We start from the raw sequence: 25,272 nt of genomic DNA, 5'->3' as shown, positions 1-25,272 counted from the left end.
ATGGTAAAAAGTACAAGAAAAGATTTGAATTGGTTTATAAAAACTACATTTTATTTTATTTACAAAACGTTTTTCTTTTTTTAATGCAATTTTGAAATACCCTCAGGTGTAAAAACTTATTACAAAATTTCATAAGCAAGCATGTCTAAACTACATCAAAATGATTCATGTATTTTGTTTAAAGATGGATAAAACAACTTCCTTGGCCTTTTTTATACCAAAGCAGCCCTTGTGCATGTGAGAGCCAAGTCATCAGATGGGGGCACATCAATTTCCCTCTGATAAGGGGCACTTCTGTATTGAAAATGTAAGTTGTATTGGAACTTTGAAAAGGGCATTGCTATGGGTGCTTATGGTTATTTCAAGGCATGTTTAAGAAATCTCTCGTTATCATGCTGTTTAGTGCCAATCCTGTACAAATGTATTTCACATGACGGCGTTTGAAAACCCATTTCTGTGCTTGCAGTGCTCTGTAAGCAAGTGAATCAATTGGCCGTAAGCGCAGACATGAAATTAGGCTCTGTTTGCTTTCGAAAGGAAGGACTCTCCTCATCCAATAAACAAAGCATTGGGTGTCAAGGTGGGAACAGTTTAAACTGGCCTGGCCAGACTCTTTAGATTGGTCTTTTGTTCACCACTAGAGGGCAGTGTTTATGTGCAGGGGTCATCACAAGTGTCTAAGGTCTGTTTCCATGCCGTATATGAGGGCCTTAAGTTGGTGAAGTTCGCTCTGCATTTTCTTTGATCGTTTGGTCGTCTGATGAACGTCATGAAGCATGAACATGTCGCCATCTTCTCCCACGCCGACAGTTACCTGAAGAAAAAAAAACAAGTGACAAGTGACTGTTTTTCCTCTGAGGTAACCAGTCTTGCTTAGCAGAAATAGGTTACCAGTCCAAATACCATTCTGGATTCAGTTTATATATTTTTTTTAATGAGAAACCACGCAAGGCCAGATAGCCACTTCACAGCGAGGGCTACATTAGCCCAAATCAACTGCCACCAGGGGCACACATGCCACCTACTCCTGGGGCTGAAACAGGGCTACCTGCTTCACAGTCCATAAGGATGTAGGCATAGGTATCATCCAGTAGGGGCCAGGCTGGTGGAGCAGAATGCACTACCTTCCCAACTTTTCACAAAGCAAAAAGAGCAAATAATGGTTTGACCGGGTATCGAACCCACAGTTAGCGGCTAACAACACCAGGTCTTGGGTCCAGTGAACTACTTGTAGACAGCTCGGCCACGACACTTATATAATATATTTTCTGAGCTAGACAAATTTTCAAGCAAAGTTTTTTTTTTTTCACACAGCTTTACGAAAGTAATACTGTGCACAAAGCCACATGGCAACAACAATTACACATTTGTATATGAAAGGTTTTTTTTTTTTCCTTGTTGATTATCAACCGAATGCGTACCTTGTAAAGTTGCTTTTCCACTTCCTTGAGACGAGTCCTAAGGATTCGAGTATCGTTCTTGAAGCCTTCAATCTCCAGATTGCGTCTCTTCTCCAGCGCCTCATACCGTTGGTTCATCAGGTGAAGTCGCTTGGCAAGCTTGGCAACCTTGTCCTGTTAATGATAATGTACAACATCGGTGTATGAGTAAAAACCAAAAAATATTCTCATCCAAGCTGGTCCCGGTTCTAGCTACCGAGCAATCTCTTGGTGGTCTAGTTAGTAGCTCCAGAAAAGCAAAAGTTTTGGGTTCAAATCCCACTCTTGCAAAATGCCTGTGATTTTTTTCACAGAACTCAGTTAGGGTAATACCAATTGATATTCTTTGACTGTGATGCAAATTTAACATCTATTAGCATCACTGTTGACGATAACAATTCTGCCACTGGTGTGCTTACAGTCTTTGAATCGAGATGACGACATAATAATTACAGCATGACACATCAATCTGATTCCATTAAGTGTTTAATATTCAAAGCATGGGTAGCGGCCGCCTTGACTGCTTGACTAAAAGTTAACAGCCGAACTTGCTCAGTGTTGTTACCCACCTTGTAAGCGTCTTTACTGACGTCATCTCTCTCTCTGATGCGTGCCAGTTCATCCTCAAGTCCGATTACCTGCTCACGATACATGTCCGCTAGCTTCTGAGCCTGCTGTACCTGGTTCTCTAATGACTGGTGAGAAACAACCAAAGTAAAACTCATTTAATTAAAACGATGTTGGCCGTGACATAAAACCCTACTCAATGTGATTGAAGATGTGATCTTACTTACCTGTAGAACTTTCAACTTCATTAGATGTCAACTTTTTAAGAAAAAAAAAGTGAAAATCACGGAGCAATGTTTTCAGGGAGGTCTCCTGACTGAGATGAACATTATTTTTGTCACATTGTTTTAATCATTTCTCAAAAACTACAGCACCTTAGCAAGTGTTATTGTAAGGGAAGCTTTCTACCTTCATTATCTTCAAACTGTGCAAGTTTAATGTAGATGTACACCTGTGGACATTGTGTTTTTTTGTCATACAATAAGTACCCAAACCCTTTAAAGCACTCTTGGCTGTAAACTGTACCTCTATTTCCATGTTCTGCGTCTGGTGCTGCTCCACGACATGATCCGAGATGACCAGGACATCGTCTTTGGAGACGTTCAGCTGCTCCTTACAGTGGTCAAGTTCTTGGAGTAGATGGTCCTTCTCGGCCATCCATCCTCTCTCGTGAGACCGCCCTTCATACTTTAGCTCCAAGTAGTCTTTGGTGCTGTCGTATAACATCTGTTGTGTGCGGTGTAATCTAGGAAGGCAATCGTATACTTTCTTTTAAAATAATAGTAAAAGTAATAATAGTGGTTTCTTATATAGGGCGCATATCCTTCACTCAGTGACATTCCTGCACTGTACCATACAGTGTGGGACTACATCTGAATTATGAGACCAAATTGTTTATAGCACCATGTAATGGTTTACAGTGGCACAATATGCTGCCAATCAAACCAAGAACACCGGGGTGAACCCCTTCTCTTTTTGATAAGTGCACTTGGTTCTTTTACGTGTGTTACACAACACACAGGACCAACGGCTTTAAATCCCTTCCGAAGGATGAGGCATGATATTAAGTGTCTGCTTAAGGACAGAGGTTTCACAACTGGGACTTGAACCCACACTCTGCTGATCAGAAACACCAGAGTTTGAATCTGGTGCTCTTAACCGCTACGGTTGGAACTGAGGTTTATTTAATGACTGAATCATGCTGAAATTTCACATCTATTTTGAGTCAAGATCTTTGAGTTGTTTGGACTGACTTTTCTTTGAGGGACTGTTCCTTACTGAAATTTCACATCTATTTTGTGTCAAGATTTCCGAGTTGTTGGGATTGACTTTTATTTAAGGACTGAATCTTGCTGAAATTTCACATCTATTTTGAGTCAAGATCTTTGAGTTGTTGGGACTTACTTTTCATTGAGGGACTGTATCTTGCTGCGATCCCTCTCGATGATCGTCTGCATCTCTTCGATGCGAACTCTCCGATCCTCCATCAATGATTCCGTCTGCTCTCTAGCTGCCTCCGTTTGCTCCTTCATCTGGGACTGTAAGGCTTCTATCTGTAGCATCAGGATCTCTGCATCTGCCTGATGATCGGTGTTGTTTGTGGCGTCCGAAAGGACAGCTTTTGGTTTTGCACTGTACGGACGCTGTTTAGCTATATGAAAATAATAATAATAGTCCGCTTTTATAAAGTGCCTTATCCACTCGAAGGGCAGGTCAAAGCGTTTCCAACAAAAGTACCCCTGCAGCGGATTTCACAAAACGCTACAATTAATCCTGTATGTGTGCCTAGAAATTTTTTTTGCTAACTTGATAAATCATGGTGAAATACGTTTATGCCTATCTTTGTGCTTATTTTGTCTGCTACGGTAAGCACAACGCTTACCGATGAGCAGCTTTATGAAATTGGGCCAAGAATATTTTAATGAGGGCAGGCACAACAACCTGCCCCTGAAATATTTACCTGTGGTCGACTTAGCAGCTAACCTATTCTGGGCCTCTCTCCTCGTCCTGTTGCCCTGAGGCCTGAGGGGCACTTCAGCTTTTAAACCCAATTTTTCATTGTCTGATGAAAACAAAGCAGAAAAAAATAAAAATTAAAACGCATATCTCCTGGTTTCTCTTGGAAGGAATGAGATGAAGTTAGTTTAAAATAAAGATACTTACTTCACAGTGCACTGTTGCAAGAGTAACTGTATGAATGCATTGCGGAACCGTTTCTTTAAAAATAATGGTGTTTAAATACCACTATTGGTATTTATACATTGTACATGCTAAAATAAGTGTTGTCTCCTGAGACGAAAAATATTATCGTGACATTGCTCAGTAATTTCTCAAAAACTGCACCACCTCAGCCAATAATATTTTGAAGCAAGCTTTCTACTACTATTACCTTCAAACAGTGTAAGTATAACATCAATCTGTGGACATTCTGTCTTGTGTTACAAAAAGTATCGAAACCCTTTAAACAATTTTACATCAAGATCAGCGAGCCACTTGGCAGCTGCCTTGATGATTTCTTTGGGCCACTCAGACCAAGTACAGAAAAGAACGACAAGTTGTGGTAAGGTTTTTTGACCTGTGTTTGGGTATCTCTTCTGTGGGTGTTTCTGTTTGACAATGGCTCTTGCAGGAGGCTCTTTATGGAAGTAGGTTACCTCAGGACCGGCTGGGCTGGACAGTGACAGCAGATGCTGGATTCTGAGAAAGGGCGGCAAAAGTCAGAGAAGGGGGATAATAAACAATTATAAATATATGATTTATTTAGTGGGAAATAAACACTTCATGGTTTATGATGATAACTGCAATAATGTAGAATTTGTTGTAAGTATTGCCTAGTAAAGTGGAGTACGCAAGAGCCCAAGTAAAATGTCCATGCTAACCATTGAATTACTCTTGATGTACGCACTGAATTCCCTGCTTCGGTTAGACTGGTCCCCCTCTTTATCCTCAGGATAAAGACAAGTACTTGATTTCAGCAGACCTATATTGCATGTTATGTTGTTATAGGAATTGACTACGTATCTCCATATGAAATCAATGTAGGTGAAAGGCGATTATGGACAGGGATTTAACCTAGGCTTGAGGCAAAAATCTCTGGCGTAATTCACAAGCCTCGATGTGTGACGTCAGCTGGCTATACTTCTGTTATTAGCAGTGATTCTTTGCTTACGGTAAGCAGAGCCATGAAATTGGGCCTCGGATGGTTACCATCATAACCTAAACCTTACCCCTTTGTCAAAATCAAAACAACCTACCCTCCCGCATGTACTCACCTCTTTCTGTCCTCAAGTTCCTGTATCTTGAGTCGGTCGTTCTCAGCAAAGAGTCTGAGGACGTGGTCCCTCTCTTGGAAGAGGTACACTTGCATATCACTCAGGGCCTTCTGTAACTCGGCAATCTCTTCTTCACGCTGTCTTAGTTCCCACTCCAACTTGTGCTGTGGTGGAAGAAACAAAAACATTGAACAATAGGGGTCTCCATCTCCACCTTTTTGGGAGTCAATTGCTCTGTGTTCATTTTGACTCTAAAAGTGATGGACAACTGGCCTCAAAATAACCCACAGCACCCAGAGCAATTGCCAAGGTGCCCGACTGCCCTGTGCTTTCTGTGGTATCCTCTACTAAGTTCCTGGTCTTGATCTTGATATGATGATTATCGGCTCACTCAATGATTGGTAAATTCCATACATCCTTAAACTGAGAAAAGAAATTGTTTTGACATTATTTCACTCATTTCTCAAAAACTACAGCACTTCACTCAGCAAGTAATATTTTATGGGAGGCTTTCTACAATCATTATCTTCAATCTGTGTTAGTTTAATGTAAATCTGTGGACATTGTGTTGTGTTACGAAAAGTACCCAAACCCATTTTTAAAGCAATACACACGTCTCATACTTCAAACCATAGCTCTCCACATACCTTGCTGGATTAAGCGCTTTATAACAACCTAGTATAACTATTATTACCTGCTGTTCATAGGTCATCTTGTACTGTTCAAGTCTACTCAGCATGTCTTCGTGCTCCCCATCAAACTCAGCTATCTTCTTCCGATAATACTCCAAAAGTTCTCTGGATGGACGCAGCTGTCCAAGTCGCTTATTCACCGATGGTATATCCATGGCGACATCTTCATCTTCGTCATTGATTTCGTCATCTTGGACTTTGAAGGAAACGTGTCCAGATCGCTCCGCCGTCATGCTGAGCGACGTTACTGTACTTCTCGGGTGATGGTTGCTTTTTTTTTCTGTCGAAAAACTAAACTCAGTTCACCAGCTGTTAGGGCCTATAAAAATAGAATTGAGTTTGTAAAGCATACAGTATTTTCATTTACTTTTTGGCTTGGGGTTGAATAGAGAAAATGAACCGATGACCTCCGGAATAATGCACAGGCGCTCTCCCAACTGCGAGTTTTCTAGCCCTATGATGAGGCTATGTTCTATGTTGGCGATCTCACTTTTTTGTCAATATCTTTGTTTGAGGTGCCAGTCAGAATTCATATAATACACAATTAAACTGTTAACTGCCTTGTTTTACGTAGCCAGGGATGACACCCAATTTACGATACAAAGCGACAGCTAAGGACAGCTGTCTAGTGTTAGGTGCTACAATGTACTGTATCTGATTCTCGGTATGTTGGACTGTGGTGTGTTACTGTGTTCCTTTTGAATTTGATGACCACTTTACAATAATTGTAAACAGTAAATATTTTGGGTCTACAACAGTCAGACATTGGTTTTTAAGTAAGGAACGAAGAGCTCGTTCCTAATTGAATTCCTTGCTCTATGATAAATCAATAATAAACCTTTATTAAGTTAAGAAGACAGTTGCCTATAAAAATATTGATATAATTAATACACTGTGGCCGTGGGTCATGTATAAAACTATTTTGTCTACTGACAGTCACTGACAGTGACTGGGCAGTGTTACAATTACATTACTTTTTCTTGTTGGTTAGTTTGTTTGTAATTGTAGTCTAGCTATAGACCCAGTAACTGGGGCGCTGTACTCCTTTTCAACAATTTTTGACTTTATCTGTCGTACTAGCTATACGACAGATAAAGTCAAAAATTGTTGAAAAGGAGTACAGCGCCCCAGTTACTGGGTCTAGTCTAGCTAGTAGCCTACGTAGGATGATAGTAGAGTTGGATTGGATTTTTTGAGTAATTTATTATTTAATTTTTTAACGGCAGCTCATCGGTAGTTCGCTTCAAATTGTCAAAAAGTCGAGCCCACTAGCTTAAGTTTTCGAAGTGGCCGAAGTAAATGAAAAAAATACCTACCAACCTTCAATTTAGACTGACGATAGACAGCAGCAGCAGATGTTCAATTTCTTCAAACACTTTGATATTAAATTATGGACGATCGTCAACAATTTTGCGAATAAAATAATTTTCAAATTTAGCGCCCTCTCTCGCTCTTACAGCTCTTACCTACCTTAGAACACATGCAGTACAGGGGGATGAATTTGTGTGGGTGTTTTTTTTTTGGGGGGGGGGTGTTGGAGGTGTTTGGTTGTTTGTAATGTTTGTTTGTTTATTACAATTTGCCCAATTTCTTAAAGCTGTTAAGCAGAATATACTATTTAGCAAGCAGCTAAAACCCGTACTTCGAACATGTGCTCCATTTCAGTCATTTGGATGCTGATCAAGCTTTCTTTGTGGCTCTCAAGAACCAAAAACCGATCACATAATACAATATAGACCGGCTAGCATTTGAAATCTCTTATCACAACCATTGCTAATTATTCTGATATTGCTCCTGTCCTTCAATCCACTGCTTACCTCAGTGAGCATCGAGATTCAAGCCATTACCGTTGGCTGTGATACGCAATGGCTTTTCATGAAGGCCTATGCCTATTAAATGGTCAGAATTATGGTTTCAGAATGAAACTATTACTGCGTCAGTTTTGTCTCAGTCAGGTTTATCCACTACTAAAAGCAGTAATGGGATTAATTGGATTTAATGGGATTGGTATGGAATTTGTGACTAAATGGGGTTCAATGGACCCAGTTAAATCCCATTAAAACAATAGGATCCCATTGAATCCCATTAAACATGTCAAAGGGACTCAATGGGATTCAATGGGAATTTGTGTACTGGGAATAATGTTCGTAGCAACAATCTTAGCCGTAGCTGTAGCGGTAGCCACAATTTTTGACACGGTTTGAGGCTTCTATTGCAGGAGCAGGTAATAAAACAAATTTGACCTAAAAGATGTTGGTGAAAATGTTGTAGATTCGGTGTTTAAGAAACTTAGCTTGAAAAAGCCCAGCACCGATGAATTGTTCCACCATATAATTAATTATGCATTTCAAATGTGTTAATCAACACCAGATAGCTTTGCTTAACACTTAGTTTATAGATTCTAAAGTCAAAGCTACAACTTTTATCTTCTGTTTTATTGAATAAAGACCGCTATCGGAAAGGGAACCAACGTTTTCAGGAGTATAAATCAAGGGCTTTTGGTTCGTTTCCTGACTGTACAAAATGGCCTGCCGGTATTTTCAACTTATCAATGTGTAGCACCTTTTTGGAAGAAAGTGTAATTGAAATTATTAAGAAATATATATTATTAGCATCAACAAACAACAGAACAAGCAAACTCGCCACCCCAGCAAACAGAGCAGGTTCGAGTTCGTTGGTCTGATGTAGACGCAAATGACTGTTTTAGTAGCCTGTTGTAGTAATTTATATACTCATTTATTTTAGTCTTTAACATAAACATGGGGGAAAAGTACTGGTAGCCTATAAGGTAAATTTTAGATAATTTAGAGTGGAACATAGAACAATGAATTGGACCTCCGAATTAACGTGCTGTAATAGAATAATACTAAAATATATTTTGACCGAAATCTTTGCATAAAAACGACCTAAATGCATTTCTATAGGCTTACAGTGTTAAAATATTGCTTGTCAACCGTGATTTGCAATCATTATCTGCATTTATACAGCTCGTGACTTTGGACCTCAGGCTGACCTTGGCTTTAGGTCACCTAAGCCGGGCACAACTCTCTAGAATTGCTCTGGTCCTTTAGAAAAACTGTACACAATTTTGTCCTTTAATCCAGAGTGTCACGAATTTGTAAATTATTGACCCTCCCCCACTTGTAATGTTATGTGTTTTCATTTTTAAGTGATTAAGTGGAAATAAATTGAACTATGAACTATGAACAATGCACCAAAGTTTGTCATTATGCGCTAGTGTTGAAATATCGCCCGATAACCGTCATAAACGGATTCTGCGCCGACGTGTTCCATGGCAACAGTAAGCTCACCCAGTTAGTTATTACAGTCAGTTCACACTACTGTGACTTTTGGTAAGATTAATGTTACCAGTTACACTAAAGGTAATGTTTTAATATTTGTTTATAAACTTTGCCTTACAGGTGTTTTAAAAGCCTTGTGATTATAGATCCGCTATTAAAAGTTTTTCCCAAGACGTTTGTTTGCATACTTCCAAATTGTTTGTTGGTGCTGCTTGATTGTTTGTTTGTTTGTCCAATTACACATCAACAGTGTAAAACCCATGAACAGCTCCAAAAAAGAGCATGCAGAATAATATACTCGGATCTCAACACAATGGATATATGGACAATCACTAAATGAGCGTGCACTCTGTACCCTACCCTCGCTAATATAGGTTTTCTCGGTCAAATTCGGCAAATGAGCAGCCAATTTCATTTCATTTTCATGCGTTCGAATTAAAGCTGTTTTGCCTCTCTAGTTGTTACTGCGTTTCAAATTCAGAATTCGGCCATTCAATTTCGTTTTGAGTCGAGTCAAATTCCTTTAGCACTATGTTCAATTTAGTGTATCGTCATTCTTTTTCGAGACACACACGCCTCAAGAAGCGACTGCGAATTTGAATGCTGGTTTGATGAATTGTTAATTAAATGATTATTTTGTTAAATCGAATGACGCAACATTACATTTGACTAATAATAAACCGAAATCGAAAGACCCTTTTCAGTAGCATTCGATTTCGCGCGAAGAAATAGAATAGTTTGACAGTTAAATTGGCTGCTCTTTTTCCGAAATTGGCCGAGAAAACCTATACTAGGAGAGAGGAACTGTGCTAAATTTGTGTGTACTCCTAAAGGTGATAAATTTAGTAGCTGGATTCCTGAGCAAAGAACACAAACTCATATAGTCATAATTAAAAAACAGTAATCGCCTCTCAATTCTTCGCTGCAAAACCAACCGGTATAAAAACAGCCCTGTTCCCCGTTCTCTCTAAGCTATGGAACAACATCAGCAATAGTTATTTTTTTAAGTGTTTATCCAGCTCCCATTTATACTTCGTTTAAATTTTACTCCTGTTTTCCATATTCATGTCATTGTTGTTCATGTATTAGTTGCTGTCTTTGTTTCTTTTGTTGAGTTGATACTTGTTGACACCTGTGTCCTTAAGCAAGACACTTGACCATTGCTTCGTCCTTCGGATGGGACGTAAAGCCGTTGGTCCCATGTGTTATGTAACGCAAAGAACCCAGAGCACTTATCGATAAGAGAATGGGTTCGCCCCGGTGTTCCTGGCTGTGGCTGCTTAATGCGCCGTAGCACCTTTAAACCCTTATAAGGTGCTAACTAATTAGGTCTCAAAATTCATCACTGCAATTACCTATCTTTCTGAAAGTTTGTATCTACATGTACTGAGCGCCTTGAGTACCTTGTTTGGTAGATACGTGCGCTATATAAGACTTCGATATTATTATTATTAATGTCCTTGTCTGTTTTGCTGTTTTTGTTGTCCATGTCTGAGTTGATGTCTTTGTTGTTTTGGATTTTAAATGAACACAGCCATGTATGCCCTATACTGTAAATTAATTGATAATTTTAAAACATTTTGCATTATTCATCTTTTGTGATTTATGCAACTGGTTGATCACCCAGATAAAGGACCATGTCTAACTCGAGAGGTAGACGAACATCGAAGCCAGTTGGCAAAGACAGCGACCCACCAGACGGTGGGTGGGGCTATGTGATCGTCGTGGCGGTCTTTATCGTGTACTTCTTACAGGCTGCACTGACGAGATGTGCAGGGGTTCTTTACACAAGCTGGCAAATTGACTTCAACTCCAGTGCTGCTGAGACCGGGGCAATAGTCAGCATTATGTCCTCATCTTCATTTTTTGCAGGTACGGTGTATACATGTACCTGCTCGTGACAGGAAACCCAACACATGCAACGTTAAATTAATTAAGTTAAGTTATTTGCACCCACACTATGCTGGTCAGAAACACCAGCGTTTGAACGTGTAGCTCTTATTTGCTCGGCCACAACGACACTTAAGCATACTGCTTCAGGCAAAAACAAAAATTAATACAAAGCGAAATCAACCAGCCTTTTAAAATGTAAACTTCACTACTCACAGTTGCCAACGATCTGGGACCAATTCCGTGGCTTACGGAAGCAGGGAAATCTGTGCTCAAGCGTATTTTACGGGTCAAGTGGGGAATTTTGGCTTGTGCGCAAAATACGCTTATACACACAGCTAGCGCAGAAATTCGGCGCTTGCATTTAAGCGGAAAATAGTGATCTTAAGCGCAGGATTCGGCGGCAAGCAGAGCCATGAATCGAAATTGGGCCCACTTTGGTCTTGTTTTTTTTCTCCTGTAGTATAATATTCAACTTACGAAATAATTATTTTGTGTGGTTTGTGACAGCTGTTGTGGCTAGTGTGGTTGTGAATCGCCTGGGATGTAGATTTGCATGGATGTGTGGCGGTTTTCTGATGTTTGCTGCACTCGTTTTGAGCTTTTGGGCCACGGCTATATTTCAAATGTATTTGATAGGCGCTGTCACCGGTAAGTTCACTTTTACCCGCGTTCTAAAGTTCCAATGACGGTCTTTTTTTTTATTGCACTTTAGTGTGCAATATATTGACACGCTTTGATTATGAAAGACTCATTCAGGGTTTTATACGTTTCTAATAGGTTTTAGATTTGCATACTGTTTGGTACAATGTTGGTCACAAGTTATATCTTGAGTTCCTCGGACTACATAGACAGTTGCTATATGATGTCAAAATATATTTAGGTGCAAGCTCTTGCGTAGTTAAGCTAGAGACGGTGAACACCAATGAGTGGTGAGGGTATGTACAAACATGTATTAACTATTTGGAATATTCTGTTTGTTACGGCAGGACTTGGTATCGCATTATGTTTCACAGCCGCTGGGGTTGCTTCTGCGCAGTACTTCAATAAGTACTTTGCCATAGTCAGTGGCTTCACGTCTTCTGGAATTGGTTTGGGTATGATCGTGACACCGCCTGTACTTCGTGTACTCCTCGATATGTACGGTTGGAGGGGAACCATGCTCATCACAGGTGCAATATGTTTAAATGTGTGTGCAGTTGGCGCCCTCTATCGTCCTCTAGGGCATGCTAAGACTACCACCGAACATCAAAATGATTCTGAACTGTTGGATGGAAAAGTCCCCGACCGAGTTTATCTACATGTAGACAAGGATAAGCGTTGTTTGTCATTAATGAAAAATATTCACAGGCTGCTCTCTGAATTACGACTGGATTTACTCGTGAAGAGCTATCGGTTTACATTGTACTGTCTGATGTACCTAGAGTTATCAATCGTTTATATCGTTTATGTGGTGTACATCGTACCCATGGCTTTGGACTATGGCTTCGAGCCATTGGATGCTACATATCTTCTCAGTGTTATGGGCTTTGGAAGTCTTGGGGGTCGGGCCATAAGTGGCTTCCTTATCAGACCGAATGTATCAGCGGAAGCCGTGTTCGGTTTTTCCCAGTTGCTCTCCACTATCGGAGTACTTTGCACGCAGGCAGAGGGAGGCGGGGGACTGGTGGCCTCAGCGTGTTTCATGGGCATCGGCACAGGGATGTGCAGTGCAGTCAGTTATGTCCTTCTTCGCAAAATTGTTGGCCTTCACAACTTCGCATCTGCGATTGGGATATCCGATTTGTTTGGAGGCATAGGTGATCTGGCAGGGCCAATTTTTGCCGGTAAGATCTATGTTCATCCAATTAGGCAAACCCTTAAAAAGTCCATGACTTGGAGACAAATTATATTTGTGTATCATCCTCCTCAATCTAAGTTAGATATCAGTATGTGTCCTCCAGGAGGTTCTGTCCCCCATACGGCAAACTGTGTACAGATTTGTTCTGATTGCGCCCTCTTTTGAATCAACCGCCTGCCTTTGGCACATGTTAATTTCCGAATAGACTGGTCCCTTTCCTTATCCGCAAGGATGGATAAAGGCTTAACACTAAAAAACAAAAAAGCAGACGTTGTACAAACTACATCACTTCGTACCATCATAACACTGATATGGAAGCCTTCGTCACTGCATGTCTGTCCAGTGAAACCATTTGATTTGATGGGGTGGTTCATGTTTTTATCACTGCGGATAAAGACAGGGAACCAGTGTATTTTTTTCTTTACCCGGGGGGGGGGGGGGCAGAATCTCTGAGGAACCGTTTTATTTCTAATATCACCGTATGAGGTCCATGATGGCGCTGTAAAGTGAGAAAGAAATACAATTATTGAAAATGACAGACAAGAATGAAATTCATTGTGATAACATTGATTAAACAAATGTGTTTTTTAACCTGATTTTTAAATTTATCAATATAGTTTTTGTTTGACATAGTGTGGTAAACTTCCAAAGATGTACATCAGCACTCTTGAAGGAGTGAGTACCATTAGAAAGCATTTTGTGATACCCAAGACCCCATCGACACTAAACGGCTTAGAGTGCCTTTACACAAATATGCCACTTTAACACATCTACTTTGGGACCAAAAGGCAATCATAAGCAACCAATAATTCTTCAATTTATATATTCCATTTCTACATTAAGGTTGGATGTACGAAGAATTGGGGAGTTTAGTGGTGGTGTTCTACGTCTTGGCGGGCTTGCAATTCACAGTGACTCTGCAGATCTTCTTGATGCCTCTGTTGAAAAAACTCGAAGCTGGGATAGAGGATGATGACGGACAAACTCACCCGGTTCAGGAATAGAACTTTCTAATGCAACATTACTACCGCAAGTTTGGTGAACCGTGATTGGCCAACTGTGTGTGGCCCAACCAACGGTCTAAGACTCTAGAATCGCAAAGTTCTTGGGTTGCTTCCCATCCGAGTAATATGCCTGTGTTTTTTTTTTTTTTTTTTTTTTTCACAGAGCTCGATCAAGTGTTGAGTATATACAGTGCTAACACACATCGTTGTATATGGGTAAAATCACAAATAATAACCAAAATCTCAACATATTATCATGTTTTACTAATTCTCTCAAATATGCCAAAATGACTGATGAGTTGCCACCCAAGAGAATTTGAAAGAGGATTTAACACTCTTCGTAGAAAAAGGGGTACTTGTTTTTTGTAAGGAAGACTTGACATGCGTCAATCCATTCATCATTTTTGTGCAACTCAAGACTTCCTTTATAGAAAATGGCGGGCATTTATATGTAAATTCAAATTTGTATACATAAGAAAGTTCTGGAGTGGGGTTTCGCGTAAAGCTTCAAATAATGTTATTTTGTCTCTCTACACTGCAAAAACGTTGGTCAAATCATTTGTTGGGCAAAGTAACGTCAACAATTATTGGTCGATAATTACCCAACAAAACAAATAATTGGTCTTGTTGGGCAAACATTTTGTTTGCCCATTCTTTGTTTAAAAAGCGAAACAAAAGTTGGGCAAGTGTTGGGAAAATATTTCGTAATCTGAATTCATCATAACTGTTGGTTACACTTTTGCTTATTTATTGGGCAACTTTTTGGTAATTTTAATTAATCTCGATTGTTGGTTAAAATTATGCACATTAGTTGGTCAAAATCGTCCGATCATGCGCACTACGATTAAAGAGTTGCCAAAAAGTTGGGCATTAAACAGTAGAACAAAGATATTTTCCAACATGGCGAGTGGAGGAGTGGCTGTGACGAGCGGGGTTGTCCAGTGGATATAGATCCAATTTGAAGGTGAGTTTTTAACTAAATATGAAGTTGTGTTTTCTATTCAGTCGTACATATAGTCGTGACAATTGCAGAGCGAGCAACACATTGACACTACTGTGATAGTTTCAGTTTAATCATGCCATTATGTGCAACGCCGGTTGTGGCATGTATGCGTGGTTGTTGTGTTGCTTTGTGTATGAAATACATGCATGGAACTATCACTGCATTGCTTGCGCTGCAACTGTCACGACTGTGTACAACAACTGAACAGGAAACACACTTTATTTAGTTAAAAACTAACCTTCCAAAGCATCTACAAACCACTGAGCACCCTCACGATTTTGATAGAGATGCCAAGGTCACAACTCACCACCGTTTGCCATCGTGGAAAATATATTTTACATGCCTGGTTGTATGACGTATCACAGGAGAAACTGTAAATCAAAGGGTTAAATACATTCACCATTTGTTGGATAACACCGAAAATGGTTAAACATTTTAACTAGATCATGAATAAAATCATCGCCCAATAAGTGGGTAATTGATAATTATTAAATACCCAGAAAATGGGTAAACAAAAAATTACCCAACTGTTGGTTACCAAAATATGCCCAACTATTGATGATGAAATATTACCCAATTATTTGGCAATCAGAGCGCCCAACTTTGATGGGTAATACTTTGCCCAAAAGTTGGAGGAGTTCACTATTCGCCCTTAAATGTATAAAAATGTGGGCATTTGTTTACCCAATTTTTTTACAGTGTACCATCAACTTAAAAACACTAATAAGCTATTAAAAGACACGGGGTCTATACAAGAGTATATCATATTAATCTGTTTAAATTTTTAGCAGATCTGAAAGGCACCGTTCGATTGTTTTAATCCTATATAAAAGTAGAAATATTTAATAAAACTATTAGTTGTGAACATTTCATTTCTTAAGGTTTGAGTGTTTTTGAGATACCGTCGAAAATCTTGATCGGTTATGTCCATGCACCATGCAGTGCGAATAAACCAGTACAGACATTTACCTTTTTTCATTGTGTAGTTATTAGTTGTTGATAAGACCACAATTACTGTTTATATTGAACTAGATGTCTCCCAATTTCCAGGATTACTTCTTCATAAAGCTAATTCGGTCCACTATTTAATAATCTAATTAGCCGTTAGAATACACGTCTTTTTCTACCATACGTTTTACTTCAGAGAGAGCCGTTTCTCACAATGATTAACACTATCAACTTCTTTTCATTGCTCATTACCAAAGGTTTTATGCTAAAAAATATTTTTAAGTTATTACCAACAGTGTCTTAAACTGGCCCCTGGATGTAGTGTAGGTGACTTAGGGCAGAAAGTAAAAGCCCACAAAGTTTCCATTGATCGCTACAACTATGAGATCGCAGTGATTAAGACGCGCGGTTTTTGGATCCAGTTTCTTTGTTATCTGGGTGTGGCGATTGCATGCTCCGTTGGTTAATTTGCATGTGAATAACCAAGTTGTTAAAGTGTTACAATAGCTCTTCTCTAAGTAAGCACGTGATTGAGTTGGAAATTTCCATTACGAAAATCTATGCAGCATGGTCGACTGGGCTCATTTGCTACGCCGTGGTTGTGTGCTGGGGACGGTATACCATGTTGGCTAAAGCTAGTCTCGAGAGTGTTTTGCCTTATTTCATATGTCACCATTTGATGTGCTGTGCTGTGCTTTGTGAGTACTGTTTTTTCTACGATATTTCACCATGCTTCCTTCGGACTCCTATAACTGCAATGACTATATTTCTAGAGGGCCTAGCTATCGACCGTCTTCTCGAACCTCTCTTGAACAATTTGTCATTCATGGTATGCACCTCGAGTGTTTTTTTGAAACTGGATCTCGCAAAAATAAGTCTCTCATTTCTTTCCATATAGTGAGCTCAGCGTGGGTCCAGAAAATCCACACCGCAAAAAAAAGTAATTTCAAATCAAACTTTCACCGTTATCTAGAATCCTCGCCTCCACACTCCACCCCCTGATACTCAATGGTGTGCTTCACCATAGTTTTTGACCTTTCTCTGCGGAGCCAGAAACCTACAGTTTCCATCACAATTGAATTGTTTCAGGTTTAGACCAAGTTTCTTATTAGCTATAGTGTCCGCCTCATATCTTTTTTTATTTTATTTTATATAAAATCCTCGTATCCAAGTTTACAACCTGTTATTAGCCTGCCTGATATTTCAAAAAACTGATAAAGACAAGCAGCACGCCTCCACTTCACACTTCTACAGTGCATCAGCCAATGGATCCCAGACAATTGTTTGCATCGGCTTCCAGTAAAATAAGCATTTGGATTTTAAAATCTTGTCTATAGCTCCCCCTAAAGGGGACAGCTCCAACTTATCTTTGTGACCTATATAAATAATATATAAACCACATGCACTCTGCTAGCCATAGTATGGCAAGCCAAAGGGGAAACAGATTATGTTATAATTAAAGCAATAAAATTTGTTTAGTACACAATGCGTGTTAAATTTTATACAATTTTACTATAGGCCTATAAACATATAGTTTTTTATATAAATATGTATTTCCACAGGTTCCTCATACCTGTTAGTAAATGACCATTGTTAGTTGCATCACGATGCAACTTGCTTTCTAATCATGTACCTGTTATTTCCCTTACATACAATACATTTACCACACATGGTCCAGTAACCCATCCTTTCATGGACCATTCTTTGTCTTCGCCATTTGACTCCCATTTTTTGTATAGCCACCAATTATTTCTAAAATTAAAACTTTGATTGGCTTTAATATTCCCACCTTTTATTTGGATCCTTTCTTTCCTACTCTTTTTGTTCTATAAAATATATGTATTTGTTTGTTTGTACTTGTCTATGAACAAGGTCCAGAAAGCAAAGGTCATCTGAGTGTGGAAACCTGGTACAATGTACGGGGTCCTTCTCATCTGCACATGCTCTCTCATGAAAAAAACCCATCATTGGAATCATGTTGATGATAAAGTTGCATGCTACTAAACTTCCTGGACACACCTTTAAATCCTGGGACTCTACTGAGTTGTATGACCGCACAGAGGGACTACGTCCACCCGGAAAGGTATACTATCATCCTTATAATTATCACCATTTTATTCATAACTCTACTAACCAAACTTGCACGTCCAACCCAGTTACTGTATGCGCAGCGTTGCACACTAACCTAAATCTACTAAGCTCATTAAGTCACATCTTAATATGTCATCATAACTTCACACCATCAGTCATTGTTTTGCACCGTCACGTAACAACCACGCACACCATTTATTACACCTGACATAATCCTAAAACTAAAATGGAATAATTCTGTTTCCAAGTGGATTTTTCTGAGTGTTTGTATTTTGTCTTTTTATTTTTTACTGCGACGGTGAACCGGTTAATTGTGGAACCATCTGCCTATAATGGGAGGGCCGGCCATGAAGACATCGATGGGAGCTGTGTATGCTGTGAGGAAAACGACATTTTACTCATTTTTATGTTCAGGACCTCAAGGTTAGTTCATTTTCAGTTTGATTGTTAGCTTGGGGAGTAATGATAGATTTTGAAGGGCTCCATGGTCAAACTCAGTTTGGGAAATAAACAATTTTTCCAATTGCTCAGAGTCCTCATAAAAATTTGATGAGTCTCATTGAGGTAAATTAGAAACTATATTATTTCATATCGAATGAAGAAGTGGTGGCACCATACGGAAACTTTTCCCTTTCCAAACTTCATAATGGTGTAAATAATGTCTTTGTGTTTGATTATCTTCAACTGCAATTTTGGTAGAAATTACCAAAATTGTCGATGGAGTCACATTTCAAATAATGGTCCATACATTGTTGGACAGCAATTCTTCAGTTCATTTCCCAATTCTGATCATATTCAACCAAAATGACATCAAGTCTGAACATTCAGACCCGTTTGTTTTTGAAGGAACTGTATATTGTTGTATAAACTTGGCCTGTCGGGTATATATATATATATTTGTATTCCTAAATCCTTGTGCGTTGTATCCTGGCTATTTATTTATCTGCCTGTTGTTGCATTTATATTTGGTATTTTTTAAAAGTTGTGTGAGCAATGCATTTTTGTTTTTGGAGGATCAATAAAGTTTTCTTATGTCTTGAGTCTTATGTACAATATTAGTATGTACTCAAAATAATTGTTAGCATAGTTAACTTATTTGGTAACAAGCAGTGGATAGCTGTTGATGGTATAAAATATTGTGAGAAAATGCTCCCTCTGAAGTAACAAATAGTTTTAGAGAAAGAGGTAGTTTCTCACTCAGATAATAAGATACTTCAGCTGAAGAATTTGTTATGCATATTATGAAAGCACACAAAGTAACGCAAGAAGGTTTTTTTTCCTTTCATTGTTCTCATTATTCTCTTGGAATATAATGACCAAATTGAGCACAAATTGACCCATACTGCTAATTTTGGGATACACCAAGTGATAATACTGGTCTCTGACAATTACTAAAGCGTCCAGTGCCTTAAATTAATGTTAGCAACTGTTACAACTTTGAATTTTGTTTCTACAGGGGATCATGGTGACTGGAATGGACACGGTGTGCTCCTACAATCCTGAGGGCAACTTGGAGAGTCCTGGCGATGACGAGTCGCGTCTTGGGTATCACATTTGTTTCCATAGCTAGTTTTGATAAAGAAGTAGTAACAATTTCAATCTGATAAAGCTCAACTTAATTCAGAATCTTCCCTTTTTAGTTTTCTTTCGTTTACAGGTTATGTTTGACGACTGACGGGGACGTTTACTGAACCATCCACCGGAAATGCTGGGATCGACCTGTTGCTGTATCTGGATGCTTTTACAGGTAGATTTCTTTTCAGTTGTTTTTACAAAGTCTGATTTTTCAGGAAAGCAATCACCACTCATTTGACCAAATCGCTAAAATTCAATTTATCTTTATATATTGTCTATGACAATAAGTTGAGGTGCCCAGTGCCCTAGGGAGAAGGTTGACAACTATTGCAACTTTGAATGTTGTTTCTGCAGGGGATCATGGTGACTGGAATGGACACGGTGTGCTCCTACAATCCTGACGGGAGCTGGAAGAGACCTGGCAAAGAAGAGTGACATCTACGGTATCACATTTTTCTTTCATAATTAGTTTTAAATAGAAGTAGTAACATGTCCAGTCTGAAAAAGCTCTATTTAATTCAGAATCTTCCCGTTTTAGTCGTCTTTGATGTGTTGTTCAGGTAGACTGTTTGATGACTGGCTGGGACGTTGACTGAACCATCCACTGGAGTTGCTGGGATCGACCTGTCACTGTATCTGGATGCCTTACTCACTACTTCAACAGGTAGATTTCCTTTCAGTTGTTTTTACAAAGTCTGATTTTGCAAGAAAGAAATCACCACTAATTTGACAAAATCTCTAAATTTCAATTTGAAGTGATTTCAATAATCTATAAATTTGTACAATTTAATTCTTTGGATATGCATTTTTGTGTATACACCAAGTGATAATACTGGTCTCTGACAATTACTTAAGGTGTCCAAAGCCTTAAATTAAGGTTAACAGCTATTACAACTTTGAATTTTGTTTCTACAGGGGATCATGGTGACTGGAATGGACACGGTGTGCTCCTACAATCCTGACGTGAGCTGGGAGAGACCTGGCAAAGAAGAATAACATCTACGGTATCACATTTTTCTTTCATAATTAGTTTTCCCTTGTGGTTTATATTGATATAATTAGTTTTAAATAGAAGTAGTAACATGTCCAATCTGAAAAAGCTCTATTTAATTCAGAATCTTCCCGTTTTAGTTGTCTTTCACATGTTATTCAGGTTGACTGTTTGATGACTGACTGACTGGGACGTTGACTGAACCATCCACTGGAGATGCTGAGATCGACCTGTTGCTGTATCTAGATGCCTTACTCTCTACTTCAACAGGTAGATTTTCTTTCTGCTGTGTTTACAAAGTTTGATTTTTCAAGAAAGACATCACCATTAATTTGACCAAATCTTTCAATTGAAGCGTTGTCAATAATCTATAAATTTGTATAATTTAACTCATTGCGTAAGCATTGTTTTTGTATACACCAAGTGATAATACTGGTCTTTGACAATTAGTTAAGTCCAATTCCTCGATGAGAAGTTTAAAAACTATTCAACTTTGAATTTTGTTTCTGCAGGGGATCATGGTGACTGCAATGGAAACGGTGTGCTTCTACAATCCTGAAGGCAACTGGGAGAGACCTGGTGATGAAGAGTGACATCTTGGGTATCACATTTTGTTTTCATAGTGTGTTTATTCCAATCTGGAAAAAAACTCTATTTAATTCAGCATCTTCCCGTTTTAGTCGTCTTTGATGTGTTATTCAGGTTGACTGTTTGATGACTGAGACGGACGTTGACTGAACCATCCACTGAAGTTGCTAGCCTGGATTGGACCTGTCGCTGTACGTAGTGCTTCACTTTTTACTTCAACAGATAGATTTTCTCTCTGTTACTTTTTACAAAGTCTTGCTTTCAAGACAGACTTTAGTCGACTTAGTTGACCAAATATCTAAGTTTCAATTTGAAGTTATGTCAAGAATCTATTAATTTGTACAATTTAACTCATTTCCATTCATGGAGTAGAATCTTCTGACTTAAGGTTTTTATTTTTCTTCTGTGTTTTGAATCAAATACATAAACATGCCGAATATAACCTTGCAAAATAAGTGTAATTGTACAGCGAAAAGTTTTTGACATGAATATTGTAATTGTTAACTTGATTGATATCATTTTCAGGAGTCAGCGGTTGTGCTGGTGACGTTTTGTCCTACTTGCCGATGTCACGGGACCAAGACGACAACATCTCAGAGGGTGCTTGACTACCTAGAGGACGACATCCCAGAGGGTGACTGGCTACCAAGAGGACGACATCCTAGAGGGTGACTGGCTACCAAGAGGACGACATCCCAGAGGGTTCCTGGCTACCAAGAGGACGACATCCCAGAGGGTGACTGGCTACCAAGAGGACGACATCCCAGAGGGTTCCTGGCTACCTAGAGGACCACATCCCAGAGGGTGCCTGGCTACCTAGAGGACGACATCCCAGAGGGTGACTGGCTACCAAGAGGACGACATCCCAGAGGGTGCCTGACTACCTAGAGGACCACATCCCAGAGGGTGCCTGGCTTCGCAGAGAAGTGTTCCTGTCTCCATGGTGGATGAGAAGATGTGTTCCTGTCTAATTGATGAAGCAACATGTGTAGCTGGTAATGTGAAAATCAATTGGTCTACTTTTAAATGAATTTAAATCATAAATTTAGTCTACAAACCGTCCCGTCTGTTATTCTTCTCAAAAAGCTCTTGAAAGTTCGTCTAACGGAAAGAACTTGAGTATGAGAATTATGTGACTCTCAAAAACTGAGAGAAAGAATTCATAACAAACTATGATTGTAAAACTCAATCACCCATATTTGTTATGTTTTTTGTTGTTTATAGACTATTTCAAGGAGAAGGTTTATGGCGATGTTTTAGGAGAAGGTTTACAATTGTTAATTCGACTTGTTGTGTGTTTGACATGAATAATGTAATTGTTGACCCGATTTACATATATTATATTTCAGTGATCTTTGTACTATCTGCCAATGTCAAAATGCCAAGATGACATCAGATGGGTGCCTGGCTACACAGAGAAGTGTTCCTGTCTCCAATATGGATGAGAGGATGTGTTGCAGTCTAACGGATGAAACAACAGAACAGCTGGTAATGTGAAGATCAAGTGGTCTAATAATTTCATGAATTTATAAGCCTTTAGTTTTCAAACCGTCTACAACATGTCATAATAGGCAACCGTACTAGTTTTCATTAGAACCCAAACGGTTTTTACACATGGAATAAATAATAATAAGAAGAAAATAATAACTTGAAAGGATTGTTCAAAGAGAGTGTTTTATGTTCATCTTTTTTTTCAACAATCTGTGTCTTTGAGATGACAGAAACGGTTACTCACGAAAAGTATTATACACACACATTTGACCTTTAAAGCTAACCATCATTGTATTTTTTTTCCTTTTCATATTGCAGGATGAACACAGTCGAACAACTTTGAGGGTCACGCCAAGATGCTGAGCCACCTTATGCATGTACCAATACAACTCTTGCTTCACCACCGCTTTGGTAAAGAACTGTTTCTTCTTGACGACTGCCCTCATCTAAGGCTGTATCGAAATTGGTGTCTACAGCTTCGACTGTTACTAAGGATCGACGATGAGTTGACTTTCCAAGAGTTGACTTTCCAAGAGCATGTGAACAACAATGAACAATTATTTTGAAATTGTCATTGCAGAAAATGACAACAAGGTGTCATGACAACAAATGGAAACTTTGTATAACAGAATGGACCCCAAGAGCACACGAGACGAAGAGGCAGTACATCAGATAATTTGGAAGGGTCACATGGATGCGACAAGCATAAGAACAATCAAGGTGGAATGGTGATGAAGTGGCATTCCTTCTGCAGTGGAGCGACATAGGCTAGACATATGGATCTTTTGGTATATAAAGTAACGCACACAATTATTGTCGACATACTTGTAATGAGGTACTTCATTACAAGTATGTCGACAGAATACATGATAACTTGTAACAAGGTACTTCCTTAATACAAGTTCATGTATTCACAAACAATAATTGCATGTTTGTAATGAGGTACTTCATTACACTCGTGCAATTATAACATGCTTCCAATGAAGTACCTCATTGCAAGTATGTAAAAGTTTCATGCGCGTAATGAAGTACCGCACTACAAACATGAAACAAGTTACGTTAATTTGTAATGCAATGTGCTCATTACAACGTACGAACCAACATAAGGTTATGTGTAAAAGTAAACTCATAACAAATGAAAAGAGAACAAGTTTGTTAAGGAGTGTATAAAAGTGGTTATTTGTAGTTAAGTTTGGTATTGTTGCTACTTAATTTGAATAGTGAATTAAATATGAATTGCAACTTTTATTATGTGTCACTCTGTAATTCAATTATTTATTAGTCTAATTGTTTACATGGTATCTGCTCTTGGGTATCATCACATGGTGGCCACCATGTTTTTTTTTAGTTACTATAATTATGAGGACATGTAAATATTGAGACACACATGGGTTTCAGTAACACCATTGAAGTTATTAATGTCGAAGGTCGTGACATTGTCAATGTGCACGTTGAGGGCGTTTGAGTGCTCATTAACAAGGTTTTATTATCGCAAAAGGCCAAAGGTCATGACGTTTTCAATGTGTAGGTTGAGGGCGTTGTAGTGCTCATTAACGAGGTTTTTATAATAACAAAGGTCATGACGTGTAGGTGTATGTCGAGGGCGTTCGAGTACTCACTAACGATGTTTTATCGATTAGATAATTTAATGTTATCAGGGTTTTCCAGAGTATTTTCTGGCAAGATTTTTTATCTCTGGTTTTTCACTCTGTAGTCTAGGGCATCAGAGGGGGGTGACATTACAAAGAAGCAATTGTTGTAATGGTTACACACTCTGGTGTATACGATCCCTTTTGTGGGGTGGGAGATGACAACCTTCACGTGGTCCACCCTGTTGTTAACTAATTGTCATCAAACAATACAGCTATAATAGCTCTATGGTCAGTTCATGAACTGTTCATCGGAGCAGTTCATGAACCAAGTTCATTAACTGTTCATCAATTCAATTAATGAACAATGAATTTTCATGAAAGCCTATTTAAACTTTCTTTGCAGTTTGTGAACTTTCATAAATGATAATAAATCCAACTTTTTATCAACTCCCTGACATTCTTCTGACCTACTTATTGTCAGCATGTCATTGCTAGTAATGCCCATTAACATAATTATCAATCACTTTACTACTTTTAAGTGTTTTCTTTTGCCCGATACGTATACAGTAATGTTTAAAATGTTCCATTTATTTTGCTAGGTTTAGCACCATACATTGTACACACATGGCATTATTGTGAAATAAATACATTGATGATGTGAAACAAGAAACAACTATGTGTGATGTAGAATGATCATTGTAAAATAGTAGAAGTATAACCCCCATCATTTAAAACAACTGTGCGTTGTTTTTTCAAAGGCCAAAGGAAAATTGTCATTAAATTTAAGAGTTGAATCTTGTGTCCAGATAAGAAGAATAATCCCTGTAGGAATACTATCTGAGAAGCGTTACTGCGGTAACGCTTCTTATGTTAATTTGGGAGTGGGGGTAAAAAGTCTCACTCCTTTTTCATACCCTTAAGAAGTGTACATCTTACCGCATTTTAAAGTTTTAATTGCCAATAATTTCAGAGTTGAACAATATGTCC

At 38.7% G+C, this 25,272-nt stretch overlaps 2 protein-coding genes and 1 long non-coding RNA gene across 5 annotated transcripts; 2 read left to right on the top strand and 1 right to left on the bottom strand.

Annotated features, from left to right (window-relative positions):
- Nucleotides 1-89: 89 nt before the first annotated feature.
- Nucleotides 90-7,408, bottom strand: LOC139954134 (coiled-coil domain-containing protein 77-like). 3 transcript variants are annotated; one of them, XR_011788053.1, is made up of 11 exons: nt 7,291-7,408; nt 5,973-6,289; nt 5,279-5,442; nt 4,582-4,703; nt 3,967-4,068; nt 3,411-3,657; nt 2,532-2,751; nt 2,009-2,134; nt 1,422-1,574; nt 602-814; nt 90-548 (listed from the first exon to the last, which is right to left on the bottom strand). XR_011788053.1 is itself a non-coding variant. In XM_071953808.1 (10 exons), exons 2-10 carry the CDS (start codon nt 6,201-6,203, stop codon nt 668-670), a joined length of 1,512 nt encoding a protein of 503 aa, XP_071809909.1. In that variant the 5' UTR covers nt 6,204-6,289; nt 7,291-7,408; the 3' UTR covers nt 90-667. The 3 variants fall into 3 exon arrangements, 2 of the variants coding, with proteins under 2 accessions (XP_071809909.1, XP_071809910.1); XM_071953808.1 differs by having other exon boundaries at nt 90-814; XM_071953809.1 differs by having other exon boundaries at nt 90-814; nt 5,973-6,250.
- A 3,501-nt stretch (nt 7,409-10,909) lies between these two features.
- On the top strand, nt 10,910-14,020 carry LOC139952685 (monocarboxylate transporter 3-like). Its single transcript, XM_071951890.1, has 3 exons — nt 10,910-11,144; nt 12,152-12,988; nt 13,846-14,020. The coding sequence occupies exons 1-3, from the start codon at nt 10,910-10,912 to the stop codon at nt 14,004-14,006; spliced, it is 1,233 nt and encodes a 410-aa protein (XP_071807991.1). The 3' UTR covers nt 14,007-14,020.
- Nucleotides 14,021-16,548: 2,528 nt separating this feature from the next.
- Nucleotides 16,549-23,491, top strand: LOC139954447 (uncharacterized). Its single transcript, XR_011788116.1, has 9 exons — nt 16,549-16,655; nt 17,830-18,471; nt 19,505-19,795; nt 19,978-20,287; nt 20,539-20,884; nt 21,127-21,393; nt 21,728-22,197; nt 22,552-22,690; nt 23,012-23,491. It is a non-coding gene; the product is annotated as an uncharacterized lncRNA (long non-coding RNA).
- The last annotated feature ends 1,781 nt before the right edge of the window (nt 23,492-25,272 follow it).

Source organism: Asterias amurensis, chromosome 2 (assembly GCF_032118995.1).
Source record: "Asterias amurensis chromosome 2, ASM3211899v1".
Taxonomy (NCBI): domain Eukaryota; kingdom Metazoa; phylum Echinodermata; class Asteroidea; order Forcipulatida; family Asteriidae; genus Asterias; species Asterias amurensis.
The sequence above is the reverse complement of the archived record's forward strand: the minus strand, read 5'-3'. Positions and strand labels throughout refer to the sequence as shown.

Bases quoted from the DNA above. Each gene is read 5' to 3' on its own strand.
- LOC139952685 (XM_071951890.1), top strand. From the start codon at position 10,910: ATGTCTAACTCGAGAGGTAGACGAACATCGAAGCCAGTTGGCAAAGAC. The intron at 11,145-12,151 runs GTACGGTGTATA...TTGTTACGGCAG, and splicing joins CTCATCTTCATTTTTTGCAG to GACTTGGTATCGCATTATGT. The intron at 12,989-13,845 runs GTAAGATCTATG...TTCTACATTAAG, and splicing joins GGCAGGGCCAATTTTTGCCG to GTTGGATGTACGAAGAATTG.
- LOC139954134 (XM_071953808.1), bottom strand. From the start codon at position 6,203: ATGACGGCGGAGCGATCTGGACACGTTTCCTTCAAAGTCCAAGATGAC. The intron at 5,443-5,972 runs GTAATAATAGTT...CTTCCACCACAG, and splicing joins AGATGACCTATGAACAGCAG to CACAAGTTGGAGTGGGAACT. The intron at 4,069-4,581 runs GTCAAAAAACCT...TGTTTTCATCAG, and splicing joins GAAGAGATACCCAAACACAG to ACAATGAAAAATTGGGTTTA.